This window comes from Cynocephalus volans, chromosome 10 (assembly GCF_027409185.1).
Source record: "Cynocephalus volans isolate mCynVol1 chromosome 10, mCynVol1.pri, whole genome shotgun sequence".
Lineage (NCBI taxonomy): Eukaryota > Metazoa > Chordata > Mammalia > Dermoptera > Cynocephalidae > Cynocephalus > Cynocephalus volans.
Genome location: NC_084469.1, coordinates 2,654,769 through 2,671,768, shown reverse-complemented (window position 1 = coordinate 2,671,768; position 17,000 = coordinate 2,654,769). Strand labels below are relative to the sequence as shown.

The 17,000-nt window shown below is 58.0% G+C and overlaps 2 protein-coding genes across 2 annotated transcripts; both read right to left on the bottom strand.

Annotated features, from left to right (window-relative positions):
• Positions 1 to 603: 603 nt before the first annotated feature.
• On the bottom strand, positions 604 to 6,513 carry LOC134386814 (keratin, type I cytoskeletal 17). The gene is made up of 8 exons (XM_063108940.1): positions 6,030 to 6,513; positions 4,956 to 5,038; positions 4,348 to 4,504; positions 2,792 to 2,953; positions 2,011 to 2,136; positions 1,698 to 1,918; positions 1,580 to 1,605; positions 604 to 822 (listed from the first exon to the last, which is right to left on the bottom strand). The coding sequence occupies exons 1-8, from the start codon at positions 6,459 to 6,461 to the stop codon at positions 728 to 730; spliced, it is 1,302 nt and encodes a 433-aa protein (XP_062965010.1). The 5' UTR covers positions 6,462 to 6,513; the 3' UTR covers positions 604 to 727.
• Positions 6,514 to 8,612: 2,099 nt separating this feature from the next.
• On the bottom strand, positions 8,613 to 15,666 carry LOC134389646 (keratin, type I cytoskeletal 42). Its single transcript, XM_063113220.1, has 8 exons — positions 15,202 to 15,666; positions 12,686 to 12,768; positions 12,396 to 12,552; positions 11,106 to 11,267; positions 10,390 to 10,515; positions 9,961 to 10,181; positions 8,826 to 8,875; positions 8,613 to 8,710 (listed from the first exon to the last, which is right to left on the bottom strand). The coding sequence occupies exons 1-8, from the start codon at positions 15,664 to 15,666 to the stop codon at positions 8,613 to 8,615; spliced, it is 1,362 nt and encodes a 453-aa protein (XP_062969290.1).
• Positions 15,667 to 17,000: the final 1,334 nt, after the last annotated feature.

The following is a 17,000-nucleotide window of genomic DNA, read 5'->3' as shown; positions in this document are numbered from 1 at the left end:
ACGAAACTTCCCTGAGAGGCCCCGCCGTTTCTCCACACCTGCCTGGGGTCCACAGCCTTCCCTAGACGCACAGGCCCTGCTCACCTCTGAGTGTTTCCTGAGACTCACGGGACCTTGGGCCTTAACCGCATACCCGACCCCCCTCGTGCCTCTCCCAGTCCATGCCCGCCCCCTGCCCCCTCTTGGGGGAGGGCACCACACACAGGACCAGGAGGAGCAATTGATGGATGAGTCATCCCTTGGGATTCAGGCTTCGTTTATGGATGAGAAAGCATGGCTCAGCACGGGGAAGTGACTGCCCAAAGTCACAGAGCTACTAACAGGGCAAGAGGAGGCCACTTCGGACCACCCTGATATGCTGACTCCATCCTGCGCCTGGCACAGCCTGGACCACCCTCCACGGACCACCAGCCCTCGAGAAACACAAAGCACCCCCAAGCTCTCCCCAGACTTACCCTTTACCCTGGTCTAAGCTGACCCCTGACCTCCAAGTCAACAACAGTGGGTGTCCAAAGACTGTTTCCCGTCATCCACATTCCCTCCCTGTCCACCCATTTGTCCCGAGTGCCCACGTCAGTGGCCCCCACAAGGACGCATTTCACATCTGAGTCAACAAGCTTTATTGGTCTTAGGCAGGGGCGTGTGGGGAGGGGCTGAAGCAGGAGGCTGAGCTGGACAGGCCAGAGGCTGCAGGGCAGGTGGGGGCTAGCCTGGAGGAGCCGAGTCTTCAGCGGGTGGTCTGGTGGACCTGCTCGCGGGAGGAGATGACCTTGCCGTCCTGGACCTCTTCCACAATGGTGCGCACCTGGCGGGTAGTCACGGCTGCAGAAGAAGCAGACTCTTGGAGGTGGGCGGGAGCCGACAGACCCTCACTCGGCCCCAGGCCCCCTGTGTGGGAGTCGCCCTGTCCCAGCTGCTGCAGGTGCCTCTGCTGCCTCCACATTGTACCACACACCTTCCTGACCTAACCACTGCCTCCCTTCCAGCCCACCCTCTGCTGGTGTCCCATGTCAGTCTTGCCTCCCCGGATGGGCTATTTGGTTCTGACCCACTCTGTCCTTCTGCTTGCAGAGGGGCCCCGCAGACCGAGCACTTCATGAAATCTATCTCCATTTCTCTGCAGTCTCCGGGGCACGGGCTATCCTCCCACCTCCCCTATCAGACTGGGATCTCCAAGACAAAAACCAGGTCTCCATCACCCCCACTACACTAGGAACCCCAGGGCTAGGATCACATCTTCCCCATCAGACTGGGATCTGGAGGACAAGGACCATGTCCCTGTCTCCCCATCAGATCAGAGTCTCCAGAGCTAGGACCACGTCTCCTCCCTGAGACTATGATCTCCAGGGTAAGGGCTGTTCCCTGTCCCACCCCCCATCAAACCAGTCTCCCTCATCTGATCCTTGCCCTGAGCATCAACTCTGAGCCCTAACAAGTTCCTTGCCCCACTCTTGCTGTGGACCAGTCATCTTTTCCTGGAGCCCCTTGGGGACCCTGACCCAGCAATGTGCAGGTGGGTCGCCTGCCCTGAGCAACAACCCCCCAACAGCCACCAGCTCTCAGCCACTGAGATCCTTACGTTCTTTGGGCTTGTATTGAATCAGGCTGCAAAAAAACAGAGAGGAGATTAGATGTGGGTCTGAGAGCCCCATCCCCACCCCTGAGGCCCCCAGCCCTGGCCCCAGACCCCCACTCACTGGGCATCCTCGCCCTCCAGCAGGCGGCGGTAGGTGGCGATCTCCTGCTCCAGCCGCGTCTTCACATCCAGCAAGATCTTGTACTCCTGGTTCTGCTGCTCCATCTCACAGCGCAGCTGTGCCAGCTGCTCCTCCACACTGCTGATCAGCCCCTGGATCTGGGACAGCTGCACGCAGTAGCGGTTCTCTGTCTCTGCCAGGCTGCCCTCCAGGGATGCTTTCTGCAGAAGGGTAGGAGGAGCAGGGTTTAGTGAGGGTGGTCAGTGCCCCCTCTAGGCCCTGCGCCCACCGCCATGCACAGCAGCATTCCTACCATGCTGATCTGGGACTGCAGCTCGATTTCCAAGGCCTGCAGAGTGCGCCGCAGCTCAGAGATCTCGCTCTTGCCGCTCTGCACCAGCTCGCTGTTGGTGGCCACTTCACGGTTCAGCTCCTCTGTCTGCAGACAGGACACAGGACAGGCAGCATGAGTCTGCATCCTTCCCCAAATGAGACAGCCCCCATGGCTCCATACACTCAGCCCAGGGCCGCATCTGTTCCCAGACAGGCACCTTGGGCCTTCCTCATGCCCTGTAATATGTAATATCCCGTAACACGTAATATCCAGCCATGCCCACCTTCCAGACCTCCCCTGAGCCTCTCAGGCCTCCTCCCAAACCTGACTGTGGGGAACGGTGCCTTCCTGCCAGCTTCCCACTTCCAAAGCCCAGGAACACACCCTTTGAAATGTTAAATTTTTGTATTAATCCCTGCAAATGGGAAGCACAAAATAGGAAACTTGAGAACCAGCCAGGACATGTAGCCTGGCCTCTGTGCTTGTTCCTGACTTCCTGAGGGAGAGGTGGTGGCTCCTGAGGTCTTTACTCTCTGCCTTCATTCCATGGGGGCTCCCACCTGCCCACCGACCCCCAGATCCCAGCTCCAGCTAAGCTCCAGGTGTATTGATGCAATGGGTGACCCTGATCCCTAGAGTCCCTGAAGCTCGCTGAGGATGGAGCACTCCCAAGATGCCAGGCAGTGAGCTTACTGTCAGGGCTCAGGCCCCTGTGCCCTGGCCCCACACGGAGAGGCCACTGGCCTGCAGCAGCCCCCACCTTGCTGAAGAACCAGTCCTCGGCGTCCTTGCGGTTCTTCTCTGCCATTTTCTCATACTGGTCACGCATCTCAGACAGGATGCGGCTCAGGTCCACGCCAGGGGCGGCGTCCATCTCCACGTTGATCTCACCACCCACCTGGCCTCGCAGGGCGTTCATCTCCTGTGGAGGAGGGGGATGTGGGTGTGGGTGTAGAGGGTTAGAAATCTTGATTCCTATTTGATTTTTAGCATAGGGTTTTTAGGTAATGCATGTATGGGACAAAAGTCCTTGGATAGGAGGCAAGAGCCTACAGCTAGGGGGCCAGAGCCCACTGAATCAATTCTAATCACTGTTTAGTTAAGGGATTATATACACTGATTGTTAATATAATGGGTTCATTGGAAGATTTTGTGAAAAGGAAACTCAGACAGGTTTAAAGCCTCTGATGTGAACAAGAACTGAAACAGAACAAGGATTGTTCTGAGGGCAACAACCTTTAATACAACAAAGCTTAAATGATGGGAAAATATGTGTTAAGATTTCCAAGGACGTTTTGCTAGATTAGTTAGTACATGGCGGTTTTTCCACATTTTGCTTTAAGCTGTTTCTGTGAGTTTCTCAAGAAGTCAGGCACTTTCATGATTGTCTTATTGTTTCTTTTGCATGTCACCTAGCATAAATTTATGACTCTTTTGATGGTATATTGTTTAAACTACTTTGAACCATGCATGCTTGGATGAAGATTGTTACAAAGCCAATTTCTGTATGTTCTTACTATGACTGATTAACCATCTGCTCTTTTCCTGTAATATCCTTGTTTTTTCAATAAAAACTGAAGCAAAAACCAACTCAGGGTTGCTACCTAGTTTCTCCTTCTAAAAGAGGAGTTGCTGAGATGTGGTCCCTTCAGGCTCTCATCGCTGCATTCATGTTGCTTTGAGTAATCTTTTTTCATCTCTGTTACACAGCAAGAGGTAACATGTGGGCATCTGGGCCTGTCCTGGCCCTTCACTCCCAAGCCTTCCCCCACAAGGGGTTCCCCGCTCCTCCCAAGGACCCCTCCTTTGTTCTGCCTATCCTCTACCCTCTGACCCTCCTGATGATTTTTGTTCACCTGGTCTGTATGGGCCCTGCCTCCACCATCAGACTGTGTCTCCCCCACTAACTGACTGCTCTCCAAAGATAAAATCTAATTCCTAAGTCTGTGCCCCCCAAACTTTTTCCCCCCTAATTTCCAAACTTCTATGTGGGGTCCAGACTTGAGGGTTTGAACTGGGCCAAGGAGGAGACCTCCTCGCTTATTCCATCCTCATGAGGGAGGCCAGGACAGGTAGCGGAGTCCTCTGCAGGCCCCTGGGAGGTTCCTTGACTGCAGAGAAGCATTTTGGTACCAGAGGAGGCTGCTCTGCATGCTGGCTCTGGGCCCCAGGGGATCAGGTGACAGGGCAGCCCTGTGAAGTGACTAACCCCAGTGTGCCTGCTCTGTTGACTCCCACGGCCTCAGCCGTGGCCCAGCCCCGGGGCCCTGCCACCCGGTCCTCGGCCTCTTTGACCTGCTGCCCCAGCCACCTCACCTCCTCATGGTTCTTCCGGAGGTAGGCCAGCTCCTCCTTCAGGTTCTCGATCTGCATCTCCAGGTCGGCCCTGGCCAGGGTCAGCTCGTCCAGCACCCTGCGCAGGCCGTTGATGTCGGCCTCCACGCTCACACGCAGGGCCTGCTCTGTCTCGAACCTGCAATGGGAACCGGAAACTTCAGTCCAGGCTACCTGGACTCATGGGCCCAGGCCCTGGACCCTTATCTGGCTTCATTTTGCCAGGGCTCTAAGGGCCTGTGAGGGATGATGGGCCAGGGTGGGGGGCCGGGAGGTGAAAGCAATTCTAGCCCTGGGGCCCTGGGATCATCATAAGGCAAGACTCCCACCCACCCAGCCACCTCACTTCTCTCCTCTCTGCCTCCTGCCTCCCCTCCCTCTCTTGTGTCTCCCGTCCAAGCCCAGTGACCTCCAGAATTTGCTGCATTGGCTGTATCCTGGACCAAGGGGTGGGGTCTTAGCAGCTCCTGGGACTGCCTGACCCCCACTTCCTAGGCCTGGCCATAAGCAACCTGGTCTCAGGGTGGGGAGGGTGCCCCCAGCACCTCCTCAAGCTGCCCAGCTTGCCCACGCTCACCAGCAGGACTCACTTGGTACGGAAGTCATCAGCGGCCAGCCGGGCATTGTCGATCTGCAGCAGGATGTTAGCATTGTCCACGGTGGCAGTGAGGATCTGGGGAGATGGCATGGCGATCAGGTCACTAGGTTGGGGGTCTGAGATGGCCTCGCTGCCTGGGGGCCAGCATGTACGGCCTTCCCTGGGAACCAACCCCTCCCACCCAGCCTGTCCCCTGCACTGTGCTGCATTGTTGGCAGAGGAAGGGCAAGCAGGAGAGTGACGAGCTGAAACCTGTCTCCCCTCCCCACCAGCACCTGCCTCCCCAAACGCAGACCCCCATGCCGGGCTCAGCCTTAAAGCAGAGGAGGCAGCAGCTGGGAGTACGCGGGAGCCAGAGAAGAATGGGAGAGTGCCCCCCAAGGCAGAAGCTGTCCCAGAATTCCAGGAGGGAGCAGCCGATGTAGGCAACCCCTTGTTTTACAGTTGGCAAGATGATGCCCCGGAGAGGCTCCCCCAAATCAGAAGTCATGACCCCTGCTAAGCCCTAACCCTGGCTTCAGCAGGCCAGTTTTCTGAGCCCCAGTCTTGAGGGACAGCAGGAGGGACAGGGAAGCCAGAGAAATCCCCAAATAAGGCCTTCCTCACCCTGAGGTCCCGCCCCCTCCCTCCTGCCACACCCTCAAAGCAGGTGCCTGCCATCAGGAGCTCACTCAGAGCCCCACCCCACCATCACCCCCAGACCCCCTCCAAGTGCCCCTGCTGCCCCATGGGTCCAGCTCTCTACACACACCCTCTCGCCTTATCCTACAACCACATGAGGTAGCAAGAAGCTCCATGGTGAGGAAACTGAGGCTCCTCCTCCAGTACTACACTGCTTCCCTGCACGAGGCCTGCTTGTCCCTGGCCCGGACTGCTACCCCCAGAAAAGGGAGACATGGGCCACGTAGGGGCCCCAAGGTGGGCTCCCAGAAGCCAAGCCAGAGCCAAGCTGCACTTGGTTCCCGGGCCGTGGCAGCCCCAGGCTGGGCTCGAGGCCTGCGTGGAGGGCAGGAGATGGGGGAGGAGAAGCCGTGCCCCCAAGCCCACTCCCACCAGCAGGCTCTACCTTGTTGTGCAGGTCCTCAACGACCTTGTAGTAGTGGCTGTAGTCACGGGCGGGCCCCGGGGCCTGCTTCTGGTACCAGTCGCGGATCTTCACCTCCAGGTCCGCGTTGGCCTCCTCCAGGGCGCGCACCTTGTCCAGGTAGGAGGCCAGGCGGTCATTGAGGTTCTGCATGGTGGCCTTCTCACCTCCGGCCAGCAGCCCCTCAACCCCCCCAAAGCTGCTGCCATAGCCACCACCAGAGCCAAAGCTGTAGCAGCTGGAATAGCTGCTGCCCCCAAGGGCAGCCCCCAGGCCACTGGCAGACCCCAGCCTGCAAGAGCCGGTGCCCAGGCTGCCAGACAGCCGGCAGGAGGTGCGGGACGAGCCGCCCCCCAGGCCAGAGGAGCCCTTGATGGAGCTGGAGGAGGTGAACTGGCGGATGGTGGTGGTCATGGTGGTCACGGTGGGCTGCAGGCTCAGAGCAAGAGGGCTTAAAAAGAGAGAGTCCCCAGTGCGTGTTGCTGCCAGGGCTCGCCTGCTTCCTTTATAGTCCCATGGCAAGTGGGTGTAGCGATTACAACAGGCTCACTCCTCTGTTTCCATTCCCCTGGGCTTTCATCACCGCTGGCCACCTGCCAGCTCCCAGGTGGCTGTGGGCCCCCTCTCCTCCCATCATCAGGGCTTTGCCTCACTTCTCCAGACCCTGTGCTGAGCTCTGCATGTGCATGTGCATGTCTCTGATCTCAGGCCGTCACCTGTGATTCAGGCAGGCCCTCCAGCTACGCTTTCCCATGACCTAATACGGAGAAGAGAAGGCAGGACGTCACCGTCACCAGGCCCTCCCAGGCAGCTGCCACCCCAGCCTGGCCCCCCTGCACCCTGTGTCTGCTGGGGAAACAAACAGGTTGGGGAGTCAAGCAGCTCCCACCTGAGGTTGCTTTCCTTTGCCACACCCGGCGCTGGCCTAGGGCTAGATGCTGAGGACACAGAAAGGACTGAGAGCCCATCCTGCCTTGGAAACTGGATCCAAACCCACCAGGCCCACCTCAAACCATGGGAACTCCATCAAGCCTCAGATTACCAACCCATGTCACAGATAAGGAAACTAAGGCTTAGAGAGGATGCAGTGTCATACTGTCCCGACCCCAACCCAGAATTGTGCTGGCAGGGCTACCTCCTTTCTCCTCACTGTGACACAGTGCCCAACCCCCTCCCCCAGGGACCCCACCTCACTGGCCCGCTCCTGCAGAGCCCTGACCCCCAGGGATGCACTCCAGCGGCTACAGTTCCATCTGGTCAGCTTTCTGACCCTTTCCCCATGCTTACAATGCCTTGGTAGCCTGGCTTCTCTTCTAAACCTTTCCCCGTCTCCAACAGGTGTAGGGGGCAGTCCTGGGCTGGGGTGGGCAAAGAGGAACTTAGCTGTAGGATGGAGAAAAGGCAGGTTGTGGGGGGAGTGTTGTGGCAAGAGAGGATCTGAAGGAAATGTGAGGAACATGCCCCCTTCCACCCTCCTCACCCCTTCTGTGTCCCCCAGGAGACCTCAGGGTAAGATGAAGGGCATATATGTCAGGTACCATCCAGCTGCGAACCTAAAGGACTTGCCCAAGAAGAGGCTCTTACTGAGACCCCCAGCCAACCCCTTCCACCCTAGGCTCACTGAGATGTGGCTCCTCAGGGTGGGCCATGTGCCCTGCCCCACTGCCCTACCCTGCCCTGCCCACCACCTCTAGACCAGCCCTGGGTCCCAGGGTCCCGGCAAACCTGCTGGGTGGAATGTGGTCGTGTTTCAGACTGCCAGTGTCTTCCACTTCCCCAACAGGCCCAGACAGCCCCAGACAGCCCCACCAGCAGCGGAGAGAGATTCCTCAATAGCCCGGCAGCTGCCAAGCCACCAAAGAAAACAGGACGCCCCCCACGCTCACAGACACAGTGGCTACCCCGCCCCACACACACCCCAGAGCTGGGCAGAGCCGGTCTGGTTTCCTGGGCTGGCTGGGCCGCTGCCACCCCTCTCATCCACCAACACCCTGGCCCACTCCTTCCAAAAACCTCCGACCCAGCCCCTCTTCCTCTGCTCTTGAACCCACCCTGGGCTGAGGCAGGATGCACTCTATACCTGTCATGGTCCCCGGAAAGTCTGTGAGGCCCTCCTGGGAATGAGCCACAGGTGACAAGGACCCAGGGGCTAATTCTTAGAAACTTTCTCATTCTTCCACCCTCAATCCTTCCACCTCCTTCCCTCTCATTCCCCCGGGAGCCCCAGGCCTGAATGGAGTGGGCAGAACAGGTTGGCAGGTGATGAGCCGATACCCAAATGCTCAAAAAACTCTCCTCCTCCCCTAGACCCTGAGCCTATATTGCCAATGACAAGACCAGATCACATGAGGCATTGAACTTCAGGCAAAGCTTTAATAGCAGTCACTGGGGCAAACCGAGGAGGGGCCCCCAGTGAGGGGCTGCAGGCCGCAGATACAGAAAGGCAACAGCTCGTGGGCAATGGCCCAGATGGGCACTCAGGGCGTGGCAGTAGCGTGCTGGGTGCTGGAGGCAATGGCTGCCCCTTGGGCCTTGAGGCTGGGCCGTCACATGCAGAAAGGGGCCTCAGTGGGTGGAGCGGTGGACCTGCTCGCGGGTGGAGACCACCTTGCCGTCCTTGACTTCCTCCACGATGGTGCGCACCTGGCGGCTGGTCACCACAGCTGCAGGCAGTGGAGGAGGGGGACGCAGGGAACCTCAGGCAGGAGCCTCTCCCCACACCCCTTCCCTCTGGATCCACACAGCCCCTCCCTGGGGCAGGACAAAGCAGGCTCTTACCTTCCCGGGTGGGCTGCGAAGACAGGGACGAGGAGTACTGAGTGGCCAGGCTGCGGGGAGAGGGGGAACCATCAGCCCAGGGATGCCGGCCAGCTGGCCCCCTGGGAGCACGGCTGGCGGGGAGCGGCCGGTGGGGAAGTCTGGACAGAGGGGCGAGGGGGCCCCACAAACAGGCAGGAAATCACAGCTGGGAGGGCACGGAAACAAACAGCACAGGCCCAAGAATCAAAGGGCACAGGCTCAGTGTGGCAGGAAGAAGAGAAGGGACAACCCGACTGAAGGCTAAGCAGCACTTTGTGGCTACTAACTAGGGCCTTATAAGGAGGAGCTGAGCAAGTGCTTTTTCCATATCCCGAAGGCCCCACAAACAGACTCAATTAAAGCAGGAGCGACTGTGGTTAGACTATAAATGGACTTCACCGTTGTCAGGGAGCAAAAAGCCTGAGTGGGTGACTAAGCATGGAGACTCCAGGACACTCTCAGCCCCTCACGCTGGGCCCCCGATTAACCACCCCAACTCCAAGCCAGATTACCACTCACGCTGCTCCTTGGCCCATCCTGGGTAATGACACACCAACCACAGTCATCCAGACGGAAACTAGGGTCATTGTCACCCACTCCTTCATGTGTTCACTCAACACTTACTGAGTCCTGACTATGAGCCACACTCAACCCCACGTTCAGGCATCCACTCCTGCTGTTTCTAGCTATAACCTCTCTTCTGTACACAGCACCTTCATTTCCCTGCCCTCGGCCACTACAGGACTTCTCTGCCTGACTTCCTGCTTCAGCCTCCTGACAGGTCCCTCCAGCGCCACCCTGACCCCACTGATCCATGTCTCCCCCTGCAGCCAGACTGAATGTTCTACAACATCTTTACGATCATACCGCTTCTCTGCTCCAGATCCTTCCATGGCTCCCTATTGCCAACCTGATCTAGTCCAGATGCTTTAACTTGGCATTTGAGGCTCCTCACAGTCAGACCCCAGCGGCGTTTTCAATTTCACCTCCTGAAAACCTCCCAGGTTCTTCCATTCACACCTCCTGGCCTTTGCTGGTGCTCAAACCAGGTGACCCCAGCCCACCAGATAGGTGACCTGCCCACCCGAGTAGATGCCCAGGCGCCCCCACTCACTGGGCATCCTCGCCCTCCAGCAGGCGGCGGTAGGTGGCGATCTCCTGCTCCAGCCGCGTCTTCACGTCCAGCAGCACCTGGTACTCGTGGTTCTGGCGCTCCATGTCACAGCGGAGCTCGCACAGCTGCTGCTCAATGCTGCTGATGAGCCCCTGCAGCTGGGCCAGCTGGGCCCCATAGCGCGCCTCTGTCTCGGCCAGGCTGCCCTCCAGCGACGCTTTCTGTGGGTCAAGGGATAGGTGAGACTGAGCTGGGACCCTTCCCCATGGTGGAGCACCCAGAGAGGGCCTTTGGGGGTTGTGGGTGCTGCCAGCACAGTGGGGCAGTACCTGGGTCAGGGGGAACCATGTCACAGTGTGAAGAGACAGGCTGGGTGGGAAACCTCTGGTTCCCCCAGTGGGGGATCTACGAAGGGGACAGAGGCCCTACCATGCTGAGCTGGGACTGCAACTCGATCTCCAGGTTCTGCACAGAGCGGCGGAGCTCTGTGATCTCTGTCCTGCTGCTCTGCAGGGCCTCGGTGTTGGTGGCCACCTCGCGGTTCAGCTCCTCCGTCTGGAAGGCAGGGTGGGCCACAGGGACTTAAAGACGCTTCCAGAGGAGGCAGAGGACAGAGGCTGCCCCTGAGCCCTTACCCCCAGAATTACCCACCAGCCCCTCCCCAGCCTCTGTGGGGCCCCAAAAGCCCCTGCTCACAGGTGCCCACGTTGGATCTTAGCAGAATTGACCTTGCTCTGCACTCATTTGCATTTGTTACTCCTGCTGAGCAGCAACCCCTCAAAGACCAGCACTGTGTTTTATTCTTTTTGTGCCTGTTACTGTCACTGGGACACTGTAGATGCTCAATAGTTCAAGGGCATGGGTTATGTATCCAAATACGCACATCCTACAAACACCTATGGAGGGAGAAGCCCTAGACAGGGGTTGTAGAGACCTGCACCTGTTCCCCAGGCCACAGGGGAGGGTTGTGTGAGCTCCAGACCTCTCAAGCCTCACATTTTACATCTAATGTATACGGGGCTGATCCAATTGCTTCCCAGATGTCTATCCTTCCCACTGGGACAGTCTGTGGATCTGGGAGTACTCCCATGCACGCAGCACGTGTGCCCACATGTGTGCATGCCCACTCCCACTAGGCCACCCACCTTGCTGAAGAACCAGTCCTCGGCGTCCTTGCGGTTCTTCTCTGCCAACTTCTCGTACTGGTCACGCATCTCATTCAGGATGCGGCTCAGATCCACGCCGGGGGCAGCGTCCATCTCCACGCTGACGTCCCCTCCCACCTGGCCTCGAAGGGCGTTCATTTCCTGGGCAAAGAGGACAGCAGGAGCTCACCCAGGGCCACCCTGGGGCCTGCCTCTCTGCTTTGGGAGACAGGTGCCGATGACAGACACAGGCTGACAGTTCCTCACCCTGAAGGTAGAGGCAGATGTTGCTGAAATATACAGGGTCGTGGATATCAACAGTCTCCCCCAACACACACATCCCCAGCGTGTGCTGAAGCAGGAGAGAGATGAACACTCCCCAGCACGGCGGAGAATAAGCAAAGGCCACCTTCTCACCACCCTGGCCACCTGCCTGGTCCCCCCACCAGCCCCGCAGCACAGCTCAGGGAAAGCAGCCTGATGTTGGTATCAGCCCGAGCCAGGCCTCATTAGGAAATGTTCATCTGTGAGGGGAAGCAACTGTATAACCAGCCTCAAAGCCAAGGGGAACACTTTCGGGGCATCCTGCTATTTAGGGATAGAATCCCTTGGCTCAGGCCAGCCCAGAGTTCAGCTGAGAGGGAAGCCACAAGCACAGGGGAATATGCAGCCTCCTGAGTCCCCTGGTAGGGCCTTGGATTGAGCCTTGGATTGAGGCTTAGGGTCACTAAGGCCCAGAGCTCTCTGGAAAAGGAAGGCAGGAGAGGTAGCAGAGAGGTGGAGTCAGACCTGGATGTGGACATAAGTCAGACAGACCTGAGGGAAGGTCCCTGTGCAGCCTTGGGGAAATGCCTTAACCTCTCTGAGCCTCAACTTCTTCATTGAGAGTATCTTTCTTCCAGCGATGTTGTCAGCATCAGCTGAGATTATTGCTGTGAATCACCTGTAATGTGCTGGGCACATGTTCCTTGTTGTTATGACTATCACTATTATAATTAATTACAACAATTAGCATTGTGTGTTCTCACATAGATTCATTCATTAGTTACTTAACCACCCCTCGCAGTGCACTGAGCCTCAGGAACAAGGGAAGAATCTTTAGAAGGAGGGGCCCCTCCAGGCCTTACTCAGGGCCCTCTGAGGGTCAGAATCAGGGCCAGGGTTAGGGCCAGGAGCCCACCAGAGATAGGAGCCAGACAGAGAGCATAGCCACAGCCCCAGGAGATTCTGGGGCCCCAGGTTTGCTTGCTCCCAGGCGAGGTTCTCCTGAGTTCCCTGAGCTGGCCTCACCTCCTCGTGGTTCTTCCTCATGTAGGCCAGCTCCTCCTTGAGGTTCTCGATCTGCATCTCCAGGTCAGCTCTGGCCAGGGTCAGCTCGTCCAGCACCCTGCGCAGGCCGTTGATGTCGGCCTCCACGCTCATGCGCAGGTTCAGCTCCGTCTCGTACCTGGGACGGTTGGAGGTGTGAGCCGTGGAGTGCCACAAGGACACCCCCTTGTACACACACAGAGTACTCTGTGGTGTGCAGAGCCAAAGACCTCCCACCAGCCCCCAGGCAGCCCCCGGGGACCCAGACTCACTTGGTGCGGAAGTCGTCAGCTGCCAGGCGGGCGTTGTCGATCTGCAGCACAAAGCTGGCATTGTCGATGGTAGCTGCCAGGATCTGGGAGAGACAGTGGGCCCACTAAACACCCTGCCCCCCCAGCCCCAAGGAGGGCCTGCAACACCCTTCTTGCAGCCTTTTGGGGAGTGGGCCAGATGAGGGCAATGCGGATCCCTGTCTGAGCACCCTGCTGGGAATTTCAGGGGCCCACCTAAGGCTCTTGGAGTGCTCACAGACTAGTGGGGGCATGATGCCCAGGCATGGGTAAACATGGATGCCCAGAGAGAGACCCCTGTGCACCCCACTCCCACCATGGGGTCATTGACTAAACTGCCTGGGCCTCACTTCCTCTTCCCCAATGAAATTCACCTCTAGGCTCAGTTGTCACCTCCTCCAGGAAGCCCTCCTGGATACCCCGTCTGGGCCCCCTCTCCCTGCCAGACCTCTTCCCTGACCATCTCCGTTTCATAGCACTTCTCCAGGTTTTATACCTACTTCCATGACTTTTTAAATTATTTCCTCCTCTACTGAACTCTGAGCTCCAGGGAGACAAGAACTTATCTGTCTTGTTCTCTTTGGAATCCTCAGCCCTGGGCACAGTGCCTGGTCCAGAGTTGGCCCCAAGGGTACATTTGTTTAATGAAGTGATTAATTAATTAATGAGGTTATGACTGGCCCCACCTCAAACCTAGGGCAAAGCTTTCTTTTCCCACAAGGTCATCTGGGAGGTTTAAATGAGAACATGAAAAGGAGATGCTCTGGAAGGAGCAGAAGCTTGGCTATAATCATGCTGCCATCATGGTTACCGTAGGAAATGCCCAAGAGAGGCTCCGATCAAGGCCCTCCACACCATGCAAAGGGAGCAGAGAGAAGAGTTTGGTGGACGTGGAACATGAGCTGGGGAGAATTTGGAATTTTTTAAGGATGAGAACATACGCTGAAGCGTAGAGAACATAAGGGAAAAGCCCCAGCAGCAGTCAAAAGCAGCCCCAGCAGGCTCATGCCGTGCATCGAGAGTGGCGGCAGCACCCCTCGCAGACCCCTAAGTTCAATGGAGTGACCCTGGGCCAGGCTGAAGCCTGCTTGTTCCCTGCCGGTTTGTTACCTGCTCTGAGCCTCAGTGGGCCCAGCTGTAGCCTGCAGAGACCAGCCCCCATCCACCTCCTTGCTCTGGAGGTTGACTGGGCACAGCGAGGGTCAGCTGTGAATGCCGAGGAGGTGGGGGTGGGCAGGGTGACTCAGAGGGCCAGAGGGGTACACAGTACACTGGGGGGTAGGTGGGGAGGTGCTGGGTGACCCCAAAGCTCAGGAGCACTGACTCACCAAGGCTCCCCGGGGTTTCCCACTGCCCAGACCAAGCTCAGTATCTGATCTGGCACTGCCAGTAGCTCTGCTTCCAGGAGGAAATTGCAGGAATTCCCTACCTGATGGACGTCCTGGGCAGGAGCAGGCAAAGCCCGTCACAGGGAAGCACCAGGCCCAGCTCTCCACCCAGGAAACTGGGCAGGCCTAACTGCCAGGGACCAGCCAGGCCCCAGCCAGGCCCCGGCCTGCTGTGCTCATCTCTTTAACCCCTCACCTGCCTCTGGCAGCTTCAGCATCCCAGGACCCTCTCAGGGGCAGGGTCTGTGCGGAAGACCCATGGCCATGTGCATGGCCACGTTCACAGAATGCCAAGGCCACATTCTTAGAGGTCATGGGAGTGTGTAAGTATGTGTACATGTGTGTTGTCGCCATCAGACTAACTGAGAGAAATTCCTTCCCTTGGGAGCTTTCAGTCTGAGTAGGAAAACACAGCTCCTGACCTCAGGGATACCCCACCAATCTGCAAAGAGAGACTAGCCCCTGCCCTCAGAGAACCCCAGAATGACCATCTTGGAGGGAGTGAGGAAGACCCACAACAAAAGCAGTCAATGAGAACATGCTGGACTTAGTGAAATCAGCACAATGAATAGGGCATAGACTGAACCTCAAAGTGTTGAAGAGACCCCAAGATCTGGGGAGAGAAGGAAAATGTCATCCACCCAGGAAGACAGCCTGAAAGAGGGAGGCAGGTAGGAGGGCAGCCCCAGAGGAGAACGGAATAGCAAGAAGGAGATATCCAGCCTCACCTTCCAGCAGTCATGCCAAACACTTCCCACCTCTATGCCTTTGCCCATGCTGCTCCCTACATCTGGAATACCGTCTCTGCCTTCAAGGCTCTGACTCCTGCCCTGACCACTCCTCCTCCACCCGCCCCAAATATGCTCCCCCCAAGAAGAGAGGAGTTCTCCTCTGTCCACCTGGGGAGCTTCCAGAAACCTCACAGCACAGGATGTTCTCCAGACATGGGACCAGAGACTCGTACAGAGCCAGGTCCACAGCAAGTGAGTGAGTGAGTGAGTGAGTGAATGCATGAATGATGGAAGTCTAGAATTGGGGGGAATTGGTTGCAAAGGTTGAGATGGAGCGAGTCAGAAGCAGTTACTAAGGGCAGAAGGCAGGGAGCCTCACCTTGCTCCGCAGGTCCTCGATGGTCTTGAAGTAGTGGCTGTAGTCACGAGCGGGCCCCGGGCCCTGCTTCTTGTACCACTCTCGGATCTTCACCTCCAGGTCTGCGTTGGCCTCCTCCAGGGCGCGCACCTTGTCCAGGTAGGAGGCCAGGCGGTCGTTGAGGTTCTGCATGGTCTCCTTCTCACTGCCCCCCAGCAGGGCATCTGCCACACCAACGCTGGCCCCAAAGCCCCCACCCAGGTTGCAGGTGTAGCCACTGCCATAGCCTCCTCCTAAACCCGCCGAGAAGCGGGATGAGGTGACCGACATGTTGCCACAGCTACCGGCTCCCAGGAGGCTGGGGGCCCGGCAGGCTCCCCCAACCCGGATGGAGGACATCCGGGAGAAACCCCCGCCAGGCACACTCAGGCCCTTGACGGAGCCGGAGGTTGAGAACTGGCGGATGCTGGTGGTGGTGGCAGCCATGGTGTCCACAGGTCAGGCACAGGGTCTGGTCTGGATGGAGACCCTAGGCAGTCTTTATAGCCAGACTGAAGGGGGGCCGGGCCCCTGGCTCTTGAAGTCCGAGCCAAAATCCCCATCATGTAATTTGCCTCTGCACCAGCCACCCAGGGCCTGGGGCTCGGGCTGGACATGCTGAGTGCATCCCCAGGGCCCCTCCCGTGCAAGCCCAGCCTGGGCACAGTGGCCTCTGAGCAGTCCATTGTCTGCTCAGAAACAAAGGTGGTGTTGGAGCTGCAGCCCCAGGGTAGGGTGATCCTCCATCCTCAGCCACAATTAGGCTGCTGAGCTCATTCTTGGGGGGAGTCCGGAGAACCCAGCCCTGACAGCCAGAAAGGGCATGAACAAGGCTCCACAGGCCCAGTGCCCAGAGGCTGGCCTGGCCCCCCACCCAGCATTCCAGGGCCCCAGGGAGAGGGTGGAGAGATTTGGGGCCTGACATCCTCCCCCAGGTCTGAAGGGGGAGAATTAGCCTCTGTCCTAAGGGAGCCCCCAGCTCTCTTGGGATTATTCCAAGTCTGCCAGAGGGGACATGGCCCCTGGCCTGGGCGATTTCTGTTTCTAGGGGGAGCCGATGCTGCTGCTGCCCTGAGGAGCTTCGGATCTAAGTCTTTCAGGAAGTCAATTCGAGAGCCTCAGTTTTCTCACCTGTAAAATGGGGATAATTCTGTCTCCCAAGGTCTTTGAGGGAACCTGGGGAGATAGGGACATCAGTCAAGCTGTGACAGGAAGAAGGGGTGGGGGTGAGGAGGGGCTTGAGACCAGAGGGTTGGGGCGACTCCCTGTGCACTCTCCCAGCACCTGAGGAAAGTCAGTGCAGAGGGGCTCCCAGAGGCAGCACGAAGGGAAGGAGAAGGCCACAGAGAAGCAGGATCTGTGCCAGGAGGCCCTCAGTCAGTGCCATGCCCTGAAGTAGGGCCCCTGCGAAGGAGCAGTGATAGCACATCCTGGAGGCTGGCACCTGCTCCACCCAACAAGGAGGTTACCAGCCTAATCTCCGCGGTGCTAATGATTTAGGCGCTGCCAGGACACTGATGTCTGCACCAGCCTGTCTGAATGTGGAGCCTCCCGGGGCAGCCAGGCCCAAGGGATGGGCCAGGGGAGGGAGAGCCTGGCCCACAGGCGGGAGAAGCACAGGTGGCCTGGGATCTCTGCCCACACCCGGGGACAGGGAGTGAGTCGCATTTTCCCTGTGGCCCCAAGCTCCTAAGATGAGGCTAGATTGCTGGATGGACTTCCCACTTAGAAAGTGGGTGGTCTCCCAGGAGCCTAGGATGGTGCTCTGGGGGGAGGCTCAA

Excerpts from the sequence above, each read along its gene's own strand:
- LOC134386814 (XM_063108940.1), bottom strand. The coding sequence starts at position 6,461 with ATGACCACCACCATCCGCCAGTTCACCTCCTCCAGCTCCATCAAGGGC. Across the intron at positions 2,137-2,791 it reads AGGACTGGTTCTTCAGCAAG|ACAGAGGAGCTGAACCGTGA; the intron begins GTGGGGGCTGCT and ends TCCTGTCTGCAG. Across the intron at positions 1,606-1,697 it reads CTGGAGGGCGAGGATGCCCA|CCTGATTCAATACAAGCCCA; the intron begins GTGAGTGGGGGT and ends GTTTTTTTGCAG.
- LOC134389646 (XM_063113220.1), bottom strand. The coding sequence starts at position 15,666 with ATGGCTGCCACCACCACCAGCATCCGCCAGTTCTCAACCTCCGGCTCC. Across the intron at positions 11,268-12,395 it reads TGAGGAAGAACCACGAGGAG|GAAATGAACGCCCTTCGAGG; the intron begins GTGAGGCCAGCT and ends CTCTTTGCCCAG. Across the intron at positions 10,182-10,389 it reads TGCAGTCCCAGCTCAGCATG|AAAGCGTCGCTGGAGGGCAG; the intron begins GTAGGGCCTCTG and ends CTTGACCCACAG.